The sequence below is a fragment of the Zingiber officinale genome, chromosome 9B (assembly GCF_018446385.1).
Source record: "Zingiber officinale cultivar Zhangliang chromosome 9B, Zo_v1.1, whole genome shotgun sequence".
Classification (NCBI taxonomy): domain Eukaryota; kingdom Viridiplantae; phylum Streptophyta; class Magnoliopsida; order Zingiberales; family Zingiberaceae; genus Zingiber; species Zingiber officinale.
Window position 1 is genome coordinate 33,327,819 of NC_056003.1, and position 21,941 is coordinate 33,349,759.

At 37.6% G+C, this 21,941-nt stretch overlaps 2 protein-coding genes across 3 annotated transcripts; both read left to right on the forward strand.

Moving 5' to 3' along the window:
- Positions 1–4: 4 nt before the first annotated feature.
- LOC122022717 (protein argonaute 1C-like) lies at positions 5–9,837 on the forward strand. The gene is made up of 23 exons (XM_042580789.1): positions 5–154; positions 2,559–3,199; positions 3,296–3,504; positions 3,581–3,730; positions 3,807–3,940; positions 4,200–4,306; positions 4,509–4,615; positions 4,702–4,840; positions 4,941–5,057; positions 5,570–5,677; positions 5,817–5,888; positions 6,076–6,198; positions 6,299–6,464; positions 6,640–6,761; positions 7,667–7,804; positions 7,884–8,026; positions 8,117–8,179; positions 8,247–8,310; positions 8,884–9,016; positions 9,114–9,187; positions 9,270–9,364; positions 9,439–9,470; positions 9,555–9,837. The coding sequence occupies exons 2-23, from the start codon at positions 2,567–2,569 to the stop codon at positions 9,749–9,751; spliced, it is 3,126 nt and encodes a 1,041-aa protein (XP_042436723.1). The 5' UTR covers positions 5–154; positions 2,559–2,566; the 3' UTR covers positions 9,752–9,837.
- A 338-nt stretch (positions 9,838–10,175) lies between these two features.
- LOC122025579 (brefeldin A-inhibited guanine nucleotide-exchange protein 1-like) lies at positions 10,176–20,160 on the forward strand. 2 transcript variants are annotated; one of them, XM_042584407.1, is made up of 11 exons: positions 10,176–11,358; positions 14,112–14,429; positions 14,601–14,931; positions 15,047–15,469; positions 15,543–15,835; positions 15,915–16,188; positions 16,917–17,413; positions 17,514–17,835; positions 17,985–18,330; positions 18,401–19,062; positions 19,366–20,160. In XM_042584407.1, the coding sequence occupies exons 1-11, from the start codon at positions 10,355–10,357 to the stop codon at positions 19,978–19,980; spliced, it is 5,085 nt and encodes a 1,694-aa protein (XP_042440341.1). In that variant the 5' UTR covers positions 10,176–10,354; the 3' UTR covers positions 19,981–20,160. The 2 variants fall into 2 exon arrangements, with proteins under 2 accessions (XP_042440341.1, XP_042440342.1); XM_042584408.1 differs by lacking the exon at positions 19,366–20,160 and having other exon boundaries at positions 18,401–18,684; positions 18,767–18,840.
- The last annotated feature ends 1,781 nt before the right edge of the window (positions 20,161–21,941 follow it).

Sequence of the window (21,941 nt, forward strand, 5' to 3'; positions counted from 1 at the left end):
CTCGAGAATAAATTGAAGACTCCACGTCCTCCTTTTTCGCGTGGTGTCGTTTTCCTTTCTCAGGTGAAACAGAGAAGGGGAAAGAGTAGTTCCCAACGCAGCGGACGGCGACGACGTGCGGCTCTCTTCCATCAGATTTGGTTTTCTGATTAAGGTATACTGGTTTCCTGTACCCCCTTGTTCAATTGCTCACCGGATCGCTGTGAGATCGCCTTCGATTTATGTTTTCTGGTAGTGTTTTGATGCCGATCCCGATCTTGTAGCTTGGTATTAATTCCTGATACAGTCTGTGCTTGTTTGGTTGATTTCAGCCGACTTTCTTTTTCCTATTTGGTTTGATCTTTGGTTTTTTGTTGGCTGGTTCGTCGGCTGTTATCAGAGACCGCGTTTTTTAAGGCTAAATTTCAGGATATTTATTGCGTTGTCTTGTGTAATTTCACTTTCGAGTTATATTAGCGGTTTCGTCGTAAGAAGACATGTTGTCGTGCATTACAATTTTCCTGGCGTCGGATCATGGTTTAATTGCGAAGCTTCTGAAGGTTTGGGGAATAGACTGCTATCTGATTTTATTTTATTTTATTGTTTGATTTTCGGGATGAACCGGAGCTTTAGATGCATCTGATTTGATTTTTGGATCCTTTTGTCTATTGATTTTACTTCAGTTTTTGACGCTTTATCTTCTTACATTGATTATTTTCTTAACTTCTTAATTTGATTTTGTAGTGATATGATTTAGTGAACTTAGGATTTCTACCCATTGATTATGTCGTGGTTTTGTTATTTTGGAACGGTGTCAATACTAACCTGTTTCTCAATTGCGCTATGTAATTTTCTCTCTTTTTCGGTAATAAAATTAGAGATGATTTGTGTTCAACTGCTACGTGGCATGGCTGCCATATCATTTTGGCATCAACGCCACATTAATTTTCCAAGTATTTAATTGGTCTCATATACATCATAATGCCTGTCCTTCTATCTTAACTCTAATCTTTTATCTGCACATAAGTTCCACTTATGTTATTAATATAAATATTATATAACTTAAGTTTTCTCATATCCATCTTTTAGTTTTATTCTTAAATCTCATGTAGTATTCACAAATCACATTAAAATATAGCACAAGAATTGTTCATCTGACCTATATAGGCTACCCATGTAGGCTGTAGCACCTGTTGGAGCAAAAGGTGATCGCCAGCTAGGGCAAAATGCCCTTGCCCTTGTGATTTACTTGCCCTATCTTGTCCTAGGGAGGTTAGACACACAATGACATTTTGCATCCGCTGTTAATTAACCCCAAGATCTATTGGAGCAAGCATCCAAGTAGTTACCAACTTCTGTAGCACCTGCGGACCATGACATGATACCAACTCAATAAAATATCAACATCAAGGTCTGCTTAGGTTAACAGTTTGTCTACCAAGTTACACCTTTATTACCCACCTTCTTCTTTGGTGCTAGTGCTAGAACAGCTCGAACCTGTCCCTTTCTACTACTCCTTAATCATGGTAACAACCCAATGAATGGGATGAAAGGCAAAAGTAGTGTAGGATTCTGTTGCAATTTTGTGGTGGCAGGGATTGGGCCACAATGTCTTTGTCTCTTTGACATGAAGCCAATAGAGGTGGCTAGTGGTGAACAAAGATGTGGATTGACCTAGAAAGTGGCTCATGAGCTGTGTAATACTTTGATGAAGAAGTTGGATGTCGAAGACCGGTAGGAGGAGTTCTATAGCAGCAATTTGGTGGATCAAAGAAGAGGGGTCTATGTCTGTTGTTGCATCAATGTCTGCTCTCGTTGGCTGATGCTTGGAGAATGAAGAAAGTATGGCTGATCTTGGAGATGGTGATTTGGTTAGACTTTAGACTTTAGAGGACTGGGTTGCAGTTTGTGGCTGTGGATGCTAGCTATATGTTATCGAAAAGAGGAAGTTTGGAAGGTGGGTGAAACTGCAATCTTCCTCCTCTGATGAATAAGAATACCTTTTTCTCTTAAAAAAGATAACTATTGGTCTTTGAATGAAGAAGAGGGACGGTGCTAGAAGGGAAGAAGTGCGTTGTGCATGTTTTATCTTGGGTGTAGAAGGTGTAAATGAATTTGGGATTTGGGTATTAGAGATGTAAATGGGTAGACGGCTTATTAGGCCAGAAGACATTCTAGTTCGCATTTTGCTAAGTTGAGATGCTAGACTGATACTCTTTGGAAATGTTATGCTAGATTTTTTTTTTTTTAGATTTGAAAAAATAACAAAAAATTGTACTATATTTATTGTTTCTTCTTTTGTTAAGTGTTTGGAAGGGGAACCTTGGCGAACGGTAAAATTGTTGCCATTTGACTTGGAGGTATCCTGCATTGGCAAGAGCTTCATGCATCGGGCTATCTTTGTTAAGTGTTTTGCATGCTTTCCATGATATTGGTATTTGGCACAGACCTTATTCCTAGTTGTCTGAGGTCAAATCGCGTCAAAAACCAAGGCCAACCAAAAAGTTACTTGACTTGATATATTTCAGCTTGTGGCTATCTGGTTTTGAAAATAAGCTCTTATTTTTCAATTTGTGCAGCTGACAACATGCTGAGGAGTCACCAGACTGAAAATGTTTGGAAACATCAAGTGACTGGTGTTCGAAAAGGACGAACTGTGCCCCAGTATCCAACTGAAAGGCCTTCAGATGTTCAACAACAAGGACACTATGCTGAATGTGAACAGGATCAGTATTCTCAGCAAGGTCGTGGTGACAAGGGTTATTATCAGCGTAAATTTGGTGGGAAATCACATGTAAGTTCATCAGAACAGCCCGATGGTCCTGCACCAGGAAATGGAAGAAGTGGTTTGCCCCATCCAAGTGGTGGAAAGTCATCCAAGCAAAGGTATTTAGTCAAAGGAAGTAGTGCTATTCCTGGTGGGCATGGGGCTGGTTTGTCAGTTGCAGGTGCATCAAGGCCACCGGCTCCCGATCTGCACCAAGCATCAGTAGAGACAAGTTTATTACATCAATCAGTGGACTCTCTTGCACAACATTTTCAGCAAGTGACTGTTGAGGGTAGAACAATAAGTGAAACAATTCATCCTGCGGTTCCTGCTTCTAGCAAGTCTTTAAGTTTTCCATTGCGTCCTGGAAAAGGTAGCATTGGCATCCGTTGTGTGGTGAAGGCGAACCACTTCTTGGCCGAGTTACCTGATAAAGTCCTTCACCATTATGATGTTAGTTTTAACTGCCTAGTACTGATCTCTTTTTCTTATATTTTTTATTCAGTATCCTAATAATTGATTCTGTTTATTTTTCACACTCATCCACAGGTTTCAATTATGCCTGAAGATAAATCTCGAGCTGTCAATCGAGCTGTAATTCACCAGCTAGTGAGTTTGTACAGGGGTTCTCACTTGGGTGGACGATTACCGGTCTATGATGGTCGAAAAAGTCTCTACACTGCGGGACCACTTCCATTCACTTCTACAGAATTTCAGATCATTTTATCTAACGAGGATGATGGTTCAGGCAAACAGAGGTCAATTTCTGAAGTTTTGCAATTCTTTTCAAACTTACCGTAAAAAGGTTCCTGAAGGATATCTATTTGTTTGCAGGAAGTCAAAATCATTTGGAGTTGTTATTAAGCTGGTTGCCAAGGTGGATCTTCATCACCTGAAAATGTTTTTATCTGGACAAATAGCTGATGCTCCTCATGAAGCTCTACAAGTTCTTGATATTGTGCTTCGAGAATTGCCGACCACAAGGTAAGGATTGACGCACAGACAAAGCTTTTACATTTTTAGATTTTCTCAGAGAATAATTTCCTGATATTGATTGTAGATATTCTCCAATTGGCCGGTCCTTTTATTCACCAAGTTTAGGCAGGAGGCAACGACTTGGTGAAGGATTAGAAAGCTGGCCAGGTTTTTACCAAAGCATTCGTCCTACACAGATGGGTCTCTCACTAAATATTGGTATTAAGATACCTTCTTCCAAACATCTGTTCTATTCTATTCAAAGTTACCCTCTTTGCTAAGTTTATTACTAAATGTAAAGAAGTGGAACTTAAATTATGAAATATCTATCTTCTTTGCTTCATTTAGTTTTAAGAACTTTCCTCGACAAATTATTGGAACATTGTTTGTTGATTTAATATTAACATGTCTGTATCGGTTCCATGTTTATATACACCTTTGTATATTTGTCACATGCTCATAATTTCTCTTTATGTAGACTTGTCTTCTACTGCTTTCATTGAGCCCCTTCTAGTGGTTGATTTTGTCGCTCAGTTGTTGAAGAAAGACATCAGAGCAAGACTCCATGATGCTGATCGAGTAAAGGTAGATTTTCAGAGTTGTTTATCCTCATTTTGCTTGCCTTTTCATTCAATTATAATAGAATTTTGTCATTCTCTGTTCTTGTAAGCGTGTTCCTTGTTAAAAAGACAATTCTCTGGAAGATTGTTATTTTTGGTATTCATTTGCACAAGTAGATGCACATAATCATTTATCTCTGTGATTATCTCCTATATGTATCCTCCAGATCAAGAAAGCACTAAGAGGAGTGAGGATAGAGGTAACCCATCGGGGAAATATGCGCAGGAAATATCGCATTTTTGATTTAACATCGCAACCAACTAGTGAGCTGACGTATGTGCCTTCTCTGGTATATTTTCTTTGTTTTTTTCTCGAGTTTTACTAATATTTTTCATCCTCTTATATGATTTGTCATGTAGTTTCCCCGTGGATGAAAGAGGAAATTTGAAGTCTGTTGTTCAGTATTTTCGAGAAACTTATGGTTTTACAATCCAACATACCCATTTACCTTGCTTGCAAGTCGGTAACAAGCAGAAGCCTAATTATTTACCTATGGAGGTGATTACTTCTTTTAAATACCACTTGTTTAGTTGGTTGACTACAGGAATTTAGAATCTCTCTCCCTCTTTTTCTTGTCATGCTTCTTTCCATCCTTTAGGTTTGTAAAATCGTTGAAGGTCAGAGATATTCAAAAAGATTAAATCAGGATCAAATAACTGCTCTTCTAAAGGGTACTTGTCAGGTTCCTTATGATCGGGAATATAACATTTTGCAGGTATACACTATTTGGACCTCAGATTACTATGTTCTTTGATTGCTTGAATGTTTTGAGTTATTGTCAAACACCTTCTATATATTGAATTTAGTTTATTTTCTTGATGGGTTATATTTACTTTTAATTGGTTAGATTTAGCTTTGATGAGTTTCTTTTTCCATTTTTTTCAAATTATATAAATTATGGTTCTTATCTAATCTTATTGGATCACATTGAATCATATACCTTGTTTTTTATTTCTGGTTTATATCTATACATATGAATTGTAATGCATTGCATGATGCCACCTAAAAATCTGACAATTATGCAGATATGTCACTTGTGCTAAAAGTTTAACAAAAAGAAACTGTGCTATCCAAAAATTGATGTACCATAGAAATTTGTCTGCATGAGTCTTTCTTTCTTCTCTTAGTTTGTGTTTATCAAGCCCTACTCTCTTATGCATGGTGCCCATTCTTTTCAATCTTAGATACACTACTCCATCTTACATATATTTTTGCAAAAATTATCAGACAGTTCAACACAATGCTTACGAATCTGACCAATATGCCAAAGAATTTGGCATCAAAATTAGCAACAAACTTGCGTCAGTAGAGGCACGCATTTTACCGGCTCCACGGGTATGCAGCATTTGATTAATCTTAGTGTTCAATGACATTTTCATGTCTAATTGTCAATAATCTGATGATTATCTAATTCTTTGTGACATTTTCGTGTCTAATTGTCAATATGCTGATGATTATCTAATTCTTTGTGTAGCTTAAATACCATGATACTGGCAGGGAGAAAGATTGCTTGCCGAGAGTTGGCCAGTGGAATATGATGAATAAGGTTTGCATATATTCTAACACATGTTTGCTTATATTTGCGATTGGTAAAATGGATATTTGCTGAAGTTGTATTTACATGGTGGTGAAGTTGTATTTACGATCTGGCTTTTAGCATTGCATAGTCTCTGAGCAATTCATTTTGCTTCCCTGATTTAAATTTTTGTGCAATTTTCAATTTGTTAATCCAGAAAATGGTGAATGGTGGAAAAGTAAATTGCTGGACCTGTATCAATTTTTCACCGAATGTCCCAGAACATATTGCAGGACAGTTTTGCTATCAGCTTGCATTGATGTGTCAGACATCTGGGATGGTATATAATGCTTTTGCTTTGTGTTTATTTTTCTGTAAATTTACCTTTTGCTAACGTGATATATGGTATACCTATAACCAAATCAACTTTATTGCTACAGGAATTTTCACTTAATCCGATTTTTCCTCCATCAAGTGCAAGGCCAAATCAAATGGAACGATCTTTAAATGCTCTGTATTTTAATGCAATGAATATTCTCCGTCCACAAAAGAAACAACTTGATTTGCTCATTGTTATTCTGCCAGATAATAATGGTTCCCTTTACGGTAGGTTATCTTGTGAACTCCTGTAGGCCCAATGTCTTATTGAATTTTCATTATTTTTTGCTCAAGTACATGTTTTGCAACTCAATGCATAATTGTTTTTGATTATTTTAGCTTGACTACATGTTCTGCAACTCTTTTTTCTGAGCTTCTAATAAACATCCATTGTCTTGTGTAGGTGATTTAAAGAGGATTTGTGAGACGGAGCTTGGAGTGATCTCACAATGCTGTTTAACGAAACATGTTTTCAAAATGAGCAAGCACTATCTGGCCAATGTTTCCCTCAAAATAAATGTCAAGGTTAGTTTGTATAATTTGTCAGTGCAACTCTGCAGCCTATCATTATATTGATTGATATCAGTTGATATGATTGAAACATATTTATTCTGCTTGTCAAATCGTTAATGGTACAATGTTTGTAAGGGTAAATGTTATTGCACCGCTCATGCCAACAACATTTTCAGTGGTACTAACCAACATAAGGTCTATCTCAGCTGATAGAGTTCAGAACCAGAGGAGGCAAGAGCCTATCATTATACTGATTGATATCAGTCGATATGATTGAAACATATTTATTCTGCTTGTCAAATCGTTAATGGTACAATGTTTGTAAGGGTAATGTTATTGCACCGCCCATGCCAACAACATTTTCAGTGGTACTAACCAACATAAGGTCTATCTCAGCTGATAGAGTTCAGAACCAGAGGAGGCAAGATTTTGTTTTATGGTGTGTCCTTCAATTTCATTTTGTGGGCACGAAGAGGATAAAAAACACTAAAAAAAAGAGGGGAAGCACCAACAACAAAGAGAAGTGGCATTCATATATCCAGATTTTTTTACTTGTGCTTGTTCTAATTCTAATTGTGTAAATTCAACTCCAACTTGTGTGAAGAAATGAATTCTAATAACAATTATCCTAGAAGCAAGTACTATTTATTAGTATTGTACGAGTACTCCTATTTGATGCGTGACACTTGTTTTATTAGTAGGCAAATATAATCATTAATTGACACGGCATGATATTGTGACATACTATTCCAACTAGAGACTGAAACTCTAGCATTGGAAATGCTACTTTTACTTGACAATTGATACTTCTAATTCAATATCACCAACTAATACATCTTACTATGGATATACAATTCTCTCTGTCCTGTTTTGACTAGATCCTTTTTATATTTTATATTCTTTATTCAATTGAGCAGGCTGGTGGAAGAAATACTGTACTTATGGATGCTGTGAATAAGTCCATACCAATTGTTTGTGATGCACCTACAATTATATTTGGTGCTGACGTAACACACCCCCATCCTGGAGAAGACTCTAGCCCATCAATTGCAGCAGTAAGATAAAAATGCTATCTGAATGATAAATGTCATTCTCCTATTTTATGCTCAACTTTTGTGTTTAAATTATTGTCAGGTTGTTGCTTCTCAAGATTGGCCTGAGATAACAAATTATGCCGGTTTGGTTTCTGCTCAAGCACACCGTCAAGAATTGATTACAGATCTTTTCAAAGAGCGATCAGACCCTCAGGGGGGAACTGTTGTGAGCGGAATGATTAGGTATCTTTTGTGTCCCATCTTGTTCTAGTTCAGATGCAATATTATGCTCATTTGCATCATAATTTGTACGTGTGTGACATGTTTTTTCAGAGATCTTATTCTTTCCTTCCAAGAAGCTACTAATTTAAGACCTGAGCGAATTATATTTTATCGGTAAGCGTTTTGAAATTGTTTTCCATTGTCAATTTTCAAGTCATCATGGTCACTATGATCAACGCAGGGATGGAGTGAGTGAGGGACAATTCTATCAAGTTTTATTTCACGAACTCAACGCAATTAGAAAGGTATTAAGCATCTATATCTCAGTGCAGATTATGTTTTTTTTTGGGTAATTTATCAAGTACGCACTTAACTTTCAATAATATCTCAACTTTTGTATTTATGAAAGGGTGTACTTATATCCCAAAATACGTTTCTCTTTAAAAAAGAAAATAAAACAAACTCTGATATAGTGATACTAGTGCGGACCAGCGCAATGGATGAAAACAATGATCTGTCATGGACTTTGGCCACGAAGTCATGGTCTATGGCTTCGAAATCACGGCCAGACTAGTCCTGGCGCCTCTGACGGTGGAGACTGACCTGGCTGTGATTGGCAACCGTGATCGACTTAGCGTGACCAATCTGGTCATGACCGACAGCCGTGACAGTCATTGCTATTGTAGTTGCGCTCTGAGGTTTTTTTTTTTTAATTATTTTATTAATTAGAAGGGTATTTTAGGAAATTAGTGCACCCTTTTTATAAATATAGAAGTTTTCAGGTATTATTGAAAGTTAATGCATCCTTTGTTTGATTGTCATTTTTTCCCCTGCATATTTATCTTCCCTAATCATTTTTCTTCAATAAATATTCTCAGGCGTGCGCCTCTCTGGCAAATTTTCATCCACGAATAACCTTTATAGTTGTTCAGAAAAGACATCATACTAGGCTTTTTGCGAATAATCACGATGATCGCCGTTCTGTCGATAAGAGTGGAAATATACTACCTGGTTAGTCCCCCCTTTTCCGATTTTACTGCTGCATCGATATGCAGCTTTTGATCTCAGTCTTCCAGAAGTTATAAGTTTGTTTTGTGTCGGAATTTAGGTACTGTTGTGGATTCTAAGATTTGTCATCCTACCGAGTTTGACTTCTACTTGTGCAGTCATGCCGGCATTCAAGTAATTTTTGTTCGTTGGTTTTTGTACTCAAATTTATAACTTCGGCGTGCAATGTTTTTGAACACGGTGTTTCCTATGATAGGGCACTAGTCGACCGGCTCATTATCATGTCTTGTGGGACGAGAACAACTTCACTGCTGACCAATTGCAAAGCTTAACCAACAACCTGTGTTACACGTAATTTTCTTATCTTCTACCGTTATTTCAATTAAGATATAGCTCTACTCATTCTGCCTTTAATGTTCTCGCAGCTATGCTAGGTGCACGCGATCAGTTTCGATAGGTAAGTTATTTGTTAGTTTGGGATTCACCTATACTTCTCTCCTCTTCTAGGCATCTGACTAGACTCGTTTCTTGTTTCACGTAGTTCCTCCTGCATACTATGCTCATCTGGCTGCATTCCGTGCCCGATTTTACATGGAACCTCAAACATCTGACAGTAGTTCGACGGCTACTGGAGCGGTTGGTCAGGGTACACAGAAAAGCTCGCGTCCTGACGATGTTTTTGTTAAACCCCTTCCAGCGATAAAAGATAATGTGAAGAAGGTCATGTTTTATTGTTAAACCAATCCTATTCCGAACTAAAGTACAGTACTGATACTGTTAGTTTGCGGTTGCTATTCGATATGTTTACTTACACTTTTATGTTATCTTCGCGTCCTGAGAGTTTGTTTCCTTGATCGACCATAGTCTATTATTTTTATATTCCTTCAAATTAAACATTAAAAAGTCAAATGGTTGATCACTCTATTAATGGAATTCACAAGTAATCAAACTTTAATTGCGTGTATTAAAGTGTTTTTAAAACTAAGAAAAAAGTTGACGTATATTTTTGAAATAAGATTAAAAAAAGGTTTGACTATTGATAAATTATTTATACATTTTGATATTAAAAAACGTAAAATAAATTAAGTCTATCCTAGTAAAACTTATCAGAGGAAATCGGTAAGGTAAACAGGAAAGAGTTTTAAAATCGGCGCTCTCCTCTTCTATCCCTTCCACGGGAGTAAACACATCAGGAGGGTCGAACTGGAATTTTCCTTTTCATGACTCGTTCATTGCTACTGTTGCAATTCATCGCGGCGGTGGTCGTCTTCTCTTCGTTCGATCTGACGACCCTCCGCCTCCTCCCCCTCTCAATGCATCCTCCGATCTGATTCCACCGCCATGGCCTCCTTCCAACCTCTCGGCGGTAGCTCCCGCTCCGGCCGCATCCTCGCCCCCGCCCTCGACAAGATCATCAAGAACGCCGCCTGGCGCAAGCACTCCAACCTCGTCTCCGCCTGCAAGGCCGCCCTCGACCGCCTGGAGACCTTCTCAGACTCCCCCGACCACTCCTCCCCCCTCCTCGGCATCCCTCCTCCAGACGCCGACTTCGTCCTCCACCCCCTCGTCCTCGCCATCGAGTCCGCCTATCCCAAGGTCACCGAGACCGCCCTCGAGTGTGCCCAGAAGCTTTTCTCCCACGGCCTCCTCCGCGGCGACATCAACCTCCCTGCCGACGCCGATAATACGCTCGGCTCTTCCGCCTCTCGCCTCCTCACGTCCGTCTGCTCCTGCTGTGGGATCGGCGATGAAGCCCTAGAGCTCTCCATGCTCAGGGTCTTTATTGCCTCCGTCCGTTCGCCCTTCGTGCTGATCCGCGACGAGTGCTTGGCCCAGATCATCCGGAGCTGCTACAACGTGTACCTTGGCAGCCAGAGCGGAGCCAATCAGTTGTGTGCCAAATTGGTCCTAGCTCAGATCGTCGTCATCATGTTTACTAGAGTGGAGGCTGATTCCCCGGATGTCAGGATCCGGATTGTTTCTATTGCCGACATGATGGATCTATCAGATAGGAACTTGAATGATTCCAGTCTGGTACAGTCCGCGCAGAATTTTATTAATGAGGTAATGGCAGGAAGAGACGCAGACCCCCTGCCTTCTAAATCGAACAAGGAGGTTTCTCTGCTCCGCGATGCAGAAGGAGAGGCGGTTGCAAATGGCGGTGGATTGAGCAAGATCAGAGAGGATGGTTTGTTTCTTTTCAAAAACTTGTGCAAGCTCTCAATGAAGTTCTCCACGCAAGAGAATCCTGAGGACCCTCTCTTAATGAGGGGGAAGGTTTTGTCGCTGGAGCTTCTAAAGATAGGAATAGAGACTGCTGGGCCTCTTTGGCGGGCAAATGAGTGGCAAGTGTTTTTCATTCCTTATGTGCCTTCAACTTTCTGCTTTTGATACACCATATAATCATAAGCGAAGCTTGGTTTCTTATTCATGGCATAATCCAGCATAATCCTATGCATACCATTAACTGATATTATCTGACCTGAAATAGTGGATTATCAAACAGAAGTTGTAATAAAAAAGGTGGTTCAAGAAGAATAATAGGATGACTGTGTTTTGTTTTGGGTAAGCAGAAAACAGTTTTTTAATTCACTCATAAGCCCATTTGAGCACCATTTAATGAACTGAATATGAGCCACAAGGTGAGTCAGGATGATTAAATGTTCTAATAGAAAAACAATCCACATTAAGCTTTAGTCACTATACAATTATTTCTGGTAGTTTTCATTATCCATGCCTCATGAATGCAAAGGGCAGTCAATGTGATTGAATCACTGAGCTACACATTGAATCTAATGGAGAACAATTGGTTGCAATTCAGAACACTGGAGTCAATGCTTCATAGGTACTTGATGTGCTTAAGGATTATGTAATTGTTGGAATGTTTTGATGAGTTATAGTTCATGTGAATAGAGAGAGAAATAGAGTTGCTGGTTGTGCTAATTAAAATATTATGTGTTTTGATGAGTTTGTAATTTCATGCCCATAGAGGGAAAGATAGCTGGGCAACTCCACTCATGGAAAAGTTGCCCTTTGATTTCAGAGTTTAAGATGTTATACCTTTAATTAATAAAGTACTCTTTCCTGCATTAAAAAAAAATACCGCTGCGGGTTTTGGTTTTAAAATTGACACGAGTATCTAGTGCTTATGTAGAATATGATAAAAGGCTTGTAATGTATATAGTGTTGCAATTGTTGAGAGTGTCTTACTGTATTGCATATGCTGGTAAATTTACATGAATGGTCAATTATAGATTTTATCTCTTAAGATTAATATTGTTTTATGCAAATCTTAATAGTGTATGTTATTTGCATGTGATATTATGCTAATCGACTAGAATTTTATTAGAATAAATGTGAAACAATCGAATCTAAGGAATGTAACTACAACAGCGATAAAGAAAAAAAAAACTGAAGGATGAATATCGATGGAGAAGAAATTCTTCTAGAAGAAGACCTTTAGATATTTCTGATTCTCTTATTTAATAGAGGCAACATACTCAAATTATTATTCATAGTGGTTTGTTAAAATCGACTTATTGACCACTTATTTGAAAAACTCAAGCAATTTAGAAAGACCATTTATTCATTTATATTCTAAATGCCTTCCTGCATCTGTAGGCAAGCATGCTGGATTAGGCTACCTGATGTTCAGGACTGACTCGACCTAAGAACCATTATTGTCGATATGCATCTACTATGATAATCTGTCTGATCACTTATTAGTTATCACTGAAGTTCACACTATTAGGAAATGTATCAGCCTGTACATTTGTGCTTTGTTTACTTCGAATCGCAGATGGAGGGAAAGGAATCAATGATGAAAGAAGAGAAAAGAGGAGAAACAAGAGAAAGAAAGTAAACATGAAAGGGAAAGAGGGAAAAGATTCTCCAGAGGCCATGACTAACCAGGCGAGCTCGAGCTTGTGACCGTGCAGCCAGGTCGCTAGCTCGTGCTGTAACTTCAGTGTTCAGGGTCGGTTCACAGTTGGAGTTCATCATTCTCACAACTGAAAATTTTTGAGGGAGGATGAAAAGTTTGTCCTGCTGATTTTGTGCAAATGAAAAAATGGATAAAAAATAGTTCGCTGATGGATTTAGAATTGATCATTCTATTATTTTTATCAATAATTAAATTGAGGAATGTGTCTCAACTCTCATGCAATCCATCCTTTCTCTCATCCGCACTTTGGAGTAAAGAAGACATTTAACATGGTTGAATGGATGGAGAGCTTTTTCTTAAGCTTTCATAAGTGAAAATTCTCAATTGGACAAAAAACTTGTGGTTTCTTTTGTTCTTATTGTTGTTGTTGTTGTTGCGGCTGCAATTGCATAAATTATGATCGATTACATGCCTTCTGAACATAAGCTCACTTTCGATGTGCTAACTTTTTAGAATCAGGAGGATTGTAAATACATTTCAAATGGTACGTAAATCAATTGTTAACAATAAAAGAAGATGGAGAACATTACCAAACATTTGAAAGGATTGTGGTTAATATATCGATTTATTTATTTGTAAAGTCTACCATGATAAGGTCTAAATATGATTTCTCTATGTAAAATTACTAGGTTTTGCTTCAAACTACTGTGTTCATCCCAAAAAGTGGGCACTTTTAAGGTATCTATTTTATTCTGTTGTCGTCGTCATCTTGTGGTTGTTGTCTTAAATTGATTTTTTAATGAATTTTTAACTGTTGCTCCTTTAGTGTCTTTAATTTGATAGAATTAAATAGTTATAAATGCATATATTTTCCAAATGAAGTTGAATTTAATCTACCTTACTTTGCAGTAATGTATGATCAAGTGATCTGGCCTATCAATAAATCAATCTCTTGAATCTGTTTTAAGATTTATTGAAAAATAAGCTGGGTAAAGAGTTCTGAGATTTTTCATTTGTAGCTTCAGTGGATAATGTATTTTTCAGTGGATAATGTATTTTTCTCTTGCAAGATAGTCTATAGCTATAATCTAACTCTCAGTAATTTAGTCTCAGGCAGTCGGGGTAACAATTTTTTGAGGGTATTTTGCACAAAAAATATTTCTTGTTCTCCAATTTGGCATTGATTATAAATTTTCAGATTTTTGTTTTATGCAGGTTTCTTGGAGCTATCAAACAATACCTTTGTTTATCCTTGTTGAAGAACAGTGCACTATCAGTGATGAGTATTTTTCAGCTTCTTTGCTCTATTTTCATGGGCTTATTGTCAAAATTTAGATCAGGGCTGAAGGAGGAAGTTGGAATTTTCTTTCCTATGCTTATCCTGCGTATCCTTGAAAACATTCTTCAGCCTAGCTTTTTACAGAAAATGATTGTTCTCGACCTATTGGAAAAGATCTGCCAGGTTTCGCAGATTATGGTTGACATTTTTGTGAATTATGATTGTGATGTGAATTCACCAAATATCTTTGAAAGGTAGATCAATCATTCAACACTTGTAAAACTTTGCTCTGCTTTACTAGCGATCCCAAACCTTTTTCTTTTTAGCTGGTAACCAAAATATGATTTGTAACTTCAAAGTGGTATGATGATGACATTTCTTCTATTAGTACACTTTTAAATTTTAATTCCATCAGATAATTGCAGGGTTGTTAATGGTCTTCTGAAGACAGCTCTAGGTGTTCCTCCTGGATCAGCAACATCGCTATCCCCAGCGCAGGATACCACATTACGGATTGAGTCAGTGAAGTGCCTCAATTGTATCATTAAATCAATGGGTGTATGGATGGACCAGCAGCTGAGATTGGGTGATTTTGCTCCAGAGAGTCATGAAAATGAGCATTCTTCAGAGAATCTTACTTCTTTGAATGGTGAGGAAGGAAGTGTGACTGACCATGATCTGCATTCGGATGCAAACCACGAGCCCTCTGATACAGCTTCACTGGAACAACGCAGGGCATATAAGTTGGAGTTTCAGGTAAAGATTTTTCTCTTTTTTTTTCTAGGATGGGCACATTGATGTTTTTTCTTCAACTTTTGTTAGTTTGATTTGTGAGCAATGAATCATATTAGTTTTTGGCTTATGTTTGCAGAAAGGTGTCGCATTGTTTAATAAAAAACCTTCAAAGGGTATTGATTTTCTAATCAAAATCAAGAAAATAGGCGCGTCTCCTGAAGAAGTAGCTTCCTTCTTGAAGAATGCTTCTGGTCTAAATCCATCTGTGGTTGGAGACTATTTGGGTGAAAGGGAAGACTTCTCTTTGAAAGTAATGCATGCATATGTTGACTCAATAAATTTTGAGGGTATGAATTTTGGTGAAGCTATTAGGTTCTTCTTAAAAGGTTTCAGATTGCCTGGAGAAGCACAGAAAATTGACCGCATAATGGAAAAGTTTGCAGAACGTTACAGTAAATGCAACCCGAGTTCTTTTACCAGTGCAGATACTGCTTATGTTCTTGCTTATTCTGTGATTATGTTGAACACTGATGCACACAACAACATGGTCAAAGATAAGGTGTGTTACTAATGATGTTCTTTGGAAGTTAAATGCAGCTGTGCTAAAATGTCATTTCTCATTAACTTTGCAGATGTCGAAATCTGAGTTCATTCGCAACAATCGAGGAATAGATGATGGAAAGGATTTACCAGAAGAATATCTTGGTTCTTTGTATGATCAAATTGTGAAAAGTGAAATAAAAATCAGTGCTGATATTTCTACTCCACAAAATAAACAGACAAACGGCATCAACAAGCTTTTGGGATTTGACAACATTTTCAATTTGGTCAATTGGAAGCAATCTGAAGAGAAGGCATTAGGAGCAAGTGATCATCTTATTAAGCACATCCAAGAGCAATTTAAAGCAAAAAGTGGAAAATCAGAGTAAGGATGATAATTAAATCTTCAGGTTATTTGCACGCAGTTTTTCTTCTTTTTTTTTTCATTTCTTAGTGGTGGTTAGGTCTATGTTCTATATTGTCACGGATACAGCGATCCTAAGATTCATGATGGAGGCTTGCTGGGCTCCCTTGATGGCTGCTTTCAGTATGACACTCGACCAAAGCGATGACATGTCTGCCACAGCACAGTGTTTGCAAGGCTTCCGATATGCAGTGCATGTCACCTCAGTGATGCATATGCAGACACAAAGAGATGCTTTTGTTACGTCAGTTGCTAAATTCACATACCTCCATTGTGCTGCTGATATGAAGCAGAAGAATGTTGATGCTGTTAAGGTGAATAATTTTGTAACATGAATCATATGTTTGTATTTCCATGAATGTCCCCTTTTTTTATCTTGACCACGGGTGTTCACGCACCACATAGTATGGAAAACTATTTTCCATTTGGGGCAGGAGTGACAAGGCTGAACGCTTTCCCAACAATTCCTTTGTACGGATTTGACCTTTGGCATATAGCTCTCTGGATCTAGCTCATTTATTACTGGACCAAACAACTGTTGGTTCCATGAATGTTCTTTTCATCCTCTTATCATTCTGTTTGATACAATGCATATCTACACTTTCTTGCCACAAGTTTATTGCTTCATTGAGGCTTGGACACTGACTCATCCGATAAAACAGATTAAATCCCAAGAGTTTTTTTATTCTCTTCTTAGGAAAAATTCATCTTAGCTTCATTCTTTTTCCTTGGGGATCTTTTACTTGATCTCTTCCTTTTTACCTCATTAAGTAGAAGAACAAAAATGTGTTTATGCTTTTGCTGCATGCTATGAAGCAATAGACAGAACTATACAAATTAAATCTGGACCTGAGCATCTGGATGTTTAAACTATTTGAATCTTAGCAATAGACAGACTATACACATCAAATCTAGATCTGAACATCCAGATGTTTATACTATTTGAATCTTTCTCATAATGCATTCTATCTACTATGGTAATATCAGTATAAGTCTTAATTGTATATCATGTTAGTTATTTAGTAAGTTTCTTTGTCAACAGGCTATAATATCAATTGCCATTGGAGATGGTAATTATCTACAAGAATCCTGGGAGCACATATTTACATGTCTTTCACGGTTTGAGCATTTGCACCTACTAGGAGAGGGTGCACCACCCGATTCTTCATTCTTTACAGCACCACTCACTGAAGCAGAAGACAGAGCACAGAAAATAACATCCGTGAAGAAGAAAGGAAATGCTCTTCAAAATCCAGCAGTGATGGCAGTGGTTCGAGGGGGTTCTTATGATAGCGCATCCATGGGAAATAAGGTTTCTGCTTTAGTTACATCAGATCAGATGAATAACTTCATTTCCAATTTAAATCTGTTGGACCAGATTGGTACTTTTGAGCTAAACCACATATTTGCTCATAGCCAAAGATTGAATGGTGATGCAATTGTAGCTTTTGTGAGGGCCCTGTGTAAGGTTTCAATGACAGAATTGCAATCTCCAACAGATCCTCGTGTTTTCAGCCTCACAAAAATAGTTGAAATTGCGTAAGATTTATTTAATAATTGTCTCAAAACATGTCTGTTATTAAGCTGTTTTCTTAACAAGTGAAACTATTTAATCCGACCTCACCTTTTGTCCATGCAGGCATTACAATATGAATCATATACGATTGGTTTGGTCCTGCATCTGGAATGTTCTTTCTGAATTTTTTGTTTCAGTTGGGTTGTCAGAAAATCTTTCAGTCGCAATCTTTGTAATGGATTCACTAAGGCAATTAGCGATGAAATTTTTGGAGCGAGAAGAACTTGCTAATTATAACTTCCAGAATGAATTCTTGAAACCTTTTGTGGTCATCATGCAGAAAAGTAATTCTTCTGAAATTCGTGAGCTTATTGTTCGATGTGTTTCTCAGATGGTTTTGAGTTGTGTTAATCATGTGAAGTCTGGGTGGAAAAGTGTTTTCATGGTATGCTTGAATTATCTTATTGTTTTTCTATATTTTTTCCCACATTCTCAAGCAGTACCTTAAATTATGTTTGCTTTCATGGTGATTATGTTGGGTTAGAATTTTGTAAACTTTTGTGTAGATGATATTAATGCTTCTCCTATGTTTAGGTTTTCACAACTGCTGCCGCCGATGAACGTAAGAGTATTGTACTGTTAGCTTTTGAGACCATGGAGAAAATAGTTAGAGATTACTTTCCTTACATAACTGAGACTGAGACCACAGCATTCACTGACTGTGTGAAGTGTCTGATTGCATTTACAAATAGCAGATTCAATAGTGATGCTAGCCTCAATGCCATTGCATTTCTCCGGTTTTGTGCTGTTAAACTCGCAGAAGGAGGCCTAGTGTGCTATGATAACATTTCCGAGGGCCATTTAGGGAACAGAGATGGTTCTGATGGAAATTTGACTGAAAAAGATGATCTTGCTTTCTTTTGGCTACCGTTACTAAAAGGTACTCGTTTGTTTTTTTGTGCTTTTCTTGCTATGCTATAGTCTAATCAATCCATACGATGCATTTTCAGGTTTATCTAAGTTGACCTCCGATACTCGGCCAACTATCAGAAAAGGTGCTCTGGAAGTACTCTTCGATATTCTGAATGACCATGGTCACCTTTTTACTGACACCTTCTGGATCAATATCCTGAAGCTTGTGATTTACCCCATTTTTAGCAACACACGGAATATAACTGTTGGTCAAGTTCTATCAGTTCATGATTCTCTGTTTCCTGACAATGATTCTGCAAAATCTGAAACTGATACTTTGGCAGCAAAATGTTTGATTGACCTATTTGTCAATTTTTTTGAGGTATTGCAGTCACATCTTGGAAATGTTGTAGGTATTGTTACAAGTTTTGTGAGCAGTCCCTACAAGCAATACGCTAATGCAGGAATGGCTGCCCTACTCCATTTAACTACCCATCTGGGAAGCAAGCTATCAGAAGAAGAATGGAAAGATATTTTGGTACCCTTGAAAAAGTCGGCTGCTTCGATGCTGCCTGTTTTTTCTAGTATCATACGGGTCATGCAAGATATTGAAATTCCGGATAGAAGCCATTCTGATGAAGAACGATATTCTGATCATGAATACATTAACGAGGATGAAGAGGAGGCTAATATGGAAACAGCATCTTACGCAATTGTCAGAATGAAGAATCACATAAGCGTTCAGCTCCAGATTGTACAGGTACCATTCCTTTTCTAATGGTGATGCCCTCATTAGTTTATTTTCGTCACTCTTTCTTCAATATGTATTTCTAGTGCCAGCGTGTTGTTAAATCTTTCAAATAAGAACAATTGCTCTTAAGTCCCTAGGTGCTCTAGTTTGCCTGACTGGTTATTATGAATCCCATGAAATTAACTCTGACAAATGCGTATCATATTTCTATTTTAGAACATCAATGTGATTTAAAAAGGAAAATTCAAATGCTTCAAATCTGATATGTTGTTCCCCTGATGACAAGTTTTTTATTATTTTCTGCTGTGGTAGGTTGTGAAGAAACTTTATGAAGTTCATCGAAAGTGCTTTTCGGCTGCTCATGTTAGCATCCTACTGGACATACTTACATCCATCGCTTCACATTCAAGCGAAGTGAGCAGCGAAACCACCACACATCAGAAGTTGCAGAAAGCTTGCTCCCTCCTGGAAATTCCTGATCCACCAGTTGTTCATTTTGAGAATGAATCTTACCGGAACCTGCTCAAGTTCTTGCAAACCATACTCACCGAAGACCCTGCTCTGTCCGATGAGCTAAAAATAGAATCGCTTGTTGTGTTCGTTTGCCAGAAAATATTCAAGATCTATTTAAATTGTGCCGGACGGCAACCAACCGATTGTGAGATTTCAGATGCCGTCCCAACCGTTCATGGGATACTCCATTTGGGCAGTGCTAAGAAAGAGGAACTAGCTGCGCGGACATCATTACTGGTGCTGGCCTTGCAAGTCCTAGGTGGCTTGAGGCAGGATTCATTCCGAAGGAGCTTGCGTATTGTTTTCCCATCGATGGTTAGCCTTGTAAGCTGCGAGCACAGTTCCAATGCAGTGCAGGACGAGCTACATGATATCTTTCATACATCGATAGGACCACTATTGATGAACATATGATGTACACATATGATTATCGCATTTTTTTTTTCTTTTTGAATAGCCTTTTAATTAATTTTTACTACTGCGGCCTCTGTGATATAGTCATTGTTTATGCCTCCCCCTGTGTTCATAAACAACTTTTAGCACCACAAAGGTTTTTGCCATCCAAAGCAATGCAACTCCGAAGAGACTTAAACATGCATCATTTTTTTTTTTCTTATTGCAGATGCCAAACTGATTGTGTTAATGTAGAAAGTGCACTTTTTTTTAAAAAAAAATATTCAATTGGAATTATTCTATGTATTTACTTTATATTTCTTATTTGTTTGTGTTAACGTAGAAAGTATTTAAAAAAATAAAAATAAACGGGCAAAAATTAGAAGAGTATTCCTTTTTATTGTTGTAGTTGTTATAATAAAAGTAATCATTTTATTTTAATCAAAATTTATACATAAAATATTATTATATTGAAATATTTTTTTATTAATTTAATAAAATTAACTAAACTTAGTAAATAACCTTTTTTTTTTTTTGGTTGGATTGTGCTTGAGTTAATCTTAATTTAGGAGGGAGAAGTGGAGCTTGTAATTTTGTGATACTTTATCTTGAAGATTTTTTATCACAGATTTTAATAGAATATTTATTTTGGGAAATATTTAATTTTTTAAATACTTATGTTTTTTTTTGGAGTAATTATTAGGTTAGATAATTAAATTTTTAATTTGAATATTTAAATTCATAAAATATGATTATTATTTAGACAGTAAAGAAATAGTTTGGTCGAGTTATTCGAATTGCTCAAGTTCAGGTTTATAGTTTTTAGATTATGTCAGGATCAAATTTGAATTAGAATTATTTTTTATATTATTATACCATAGCTATTATAATATTATAATAGTATTATACTAGTTATTATAGTGTTGTAATAATTACATAATAACTATTGATCCGGTGATAAGAGTTCATCCCTCATAAGGTCGTTGCCATAGGCGGTCAACACTCTTGTATCGTTGGCCGGTCAGATAACCCATTTGTCCGACCGGGGCGAAGGATAGCCAGGTCGATATCAACCCAATGTTATCACAGCTTGGTCACATACAGAGCTTTCGACGTTCAGAAAATCATGTGCCGGCGAGGCACACGCCGAGCGACCAGCTCGCTTGGACTTAAGTCGAACCTCAGAACCGGAGAAACGGGAGTGCAACCGAGCGAGCAGTCACATTCAGATATATCTTGGCACAACAGTGAAGCTCGGATAGTGGAATGTTGGCCGAGCGACCACTCCGCTCGGCCCAAAGGCCAGACACCCGGACGGCTGAGGGCTGGCCGAGCGACCATCCCACTCGACCCACTAATAGACAAAAGGAGGATCAACCGATATCCTTATGGGAACTCGTGCCACCGACAGACGGCATAGTTGCGGCATGGTCGAGCAGAGGATCGTACGACGGAAGCCTCCACTGTCATGTCAGAGATATGCTCGGGTCATTAAGATATAGTGTCAGAGACACTTTCCTGACATATCTTTTCAGGGAAAGCTTTGAGAAATGTGTATACCTCGAAAAGCGTACACATGCGCCCTCGGTAGCCCTATATAAGGAGCACCAAGCTTCAACGGAGGTATGCATAATTTCTACTGTAGCTACAATATTACTCTACTTCTCTGCTTCCTTACTTACATATCGCCGGAGATTGACTTGAGCGTTGGAGGGTCATCGCAGGAGAACCCCTACCTGGCTCAACACTAACGCTAATGTGATTATAGGATCCTCCAGCGTGGAGTCCACCAATGATCAATAGGAACGATACGTCTCCCAATATTCATTACCTCAACTCTAAGATAGGATGAACTATAATTACTAGCTCGTATATTCTATAAATAATAGAATACAACTTTCATTTTTTTTAACAAAGTCTTTTGATCATTTACCTGATTTTAAAGTGTCATTTTAATCATTACCTAAAATAAATATTATTTT

What these genes read in the sequence shown, in the direction of transcription:
- LOC122022717 (XM_042580789.1), top strand. Translation starts at nt 2,567, where the DNA reads ATGCTGAGGAGTCACCAGACTGAAAATGTTTGGAAACATCAAGTGACT. An exon ending in CCCTCAAAATAAATGTCAAG is followed by an intron (nt 6,762 to 7,666) that starts GTTAGTTTGTAT and finishes TCAATTGAGCAG; the next exon opens with GCTGGTGGAAGAAATACTGT. An exon ending in GTTGTGAGCGGAATGATTAG is followed by an intron (nt 8,027 to 8,116) that starts GTATCTTTTGTG and finishes ATGTTTTTTCAG; the next exon opens with AGATCTTATTCTTTCCTTCC.
- LOC122025579 (XM_042584407.1), top strand. Translation starts at nt 10,355, where the DNA reads ATGGCCTCCTTCCAACCTCTCGGCGGTAGCTCCCGCTCCGGCCGCATC. An exon ending in GCAAAAAGTGGAAAATCAGA is followed by an intron (nt 15,836 to 15,914) that starts GTAAGGATGATA and finishes AGTGGTGGTTAG; the next exon opens with GTCTATGTTCTATATTGTCA. An exon ending in GGTGGAAAAGTGTTTTCATG is followed by an intron (nt 17,836 to 17,984) that starts GTATGCTTGAAT and finishes TCCTATGTTTAG; the next exon opens with GTTTTCACAACTGCTGCCGC.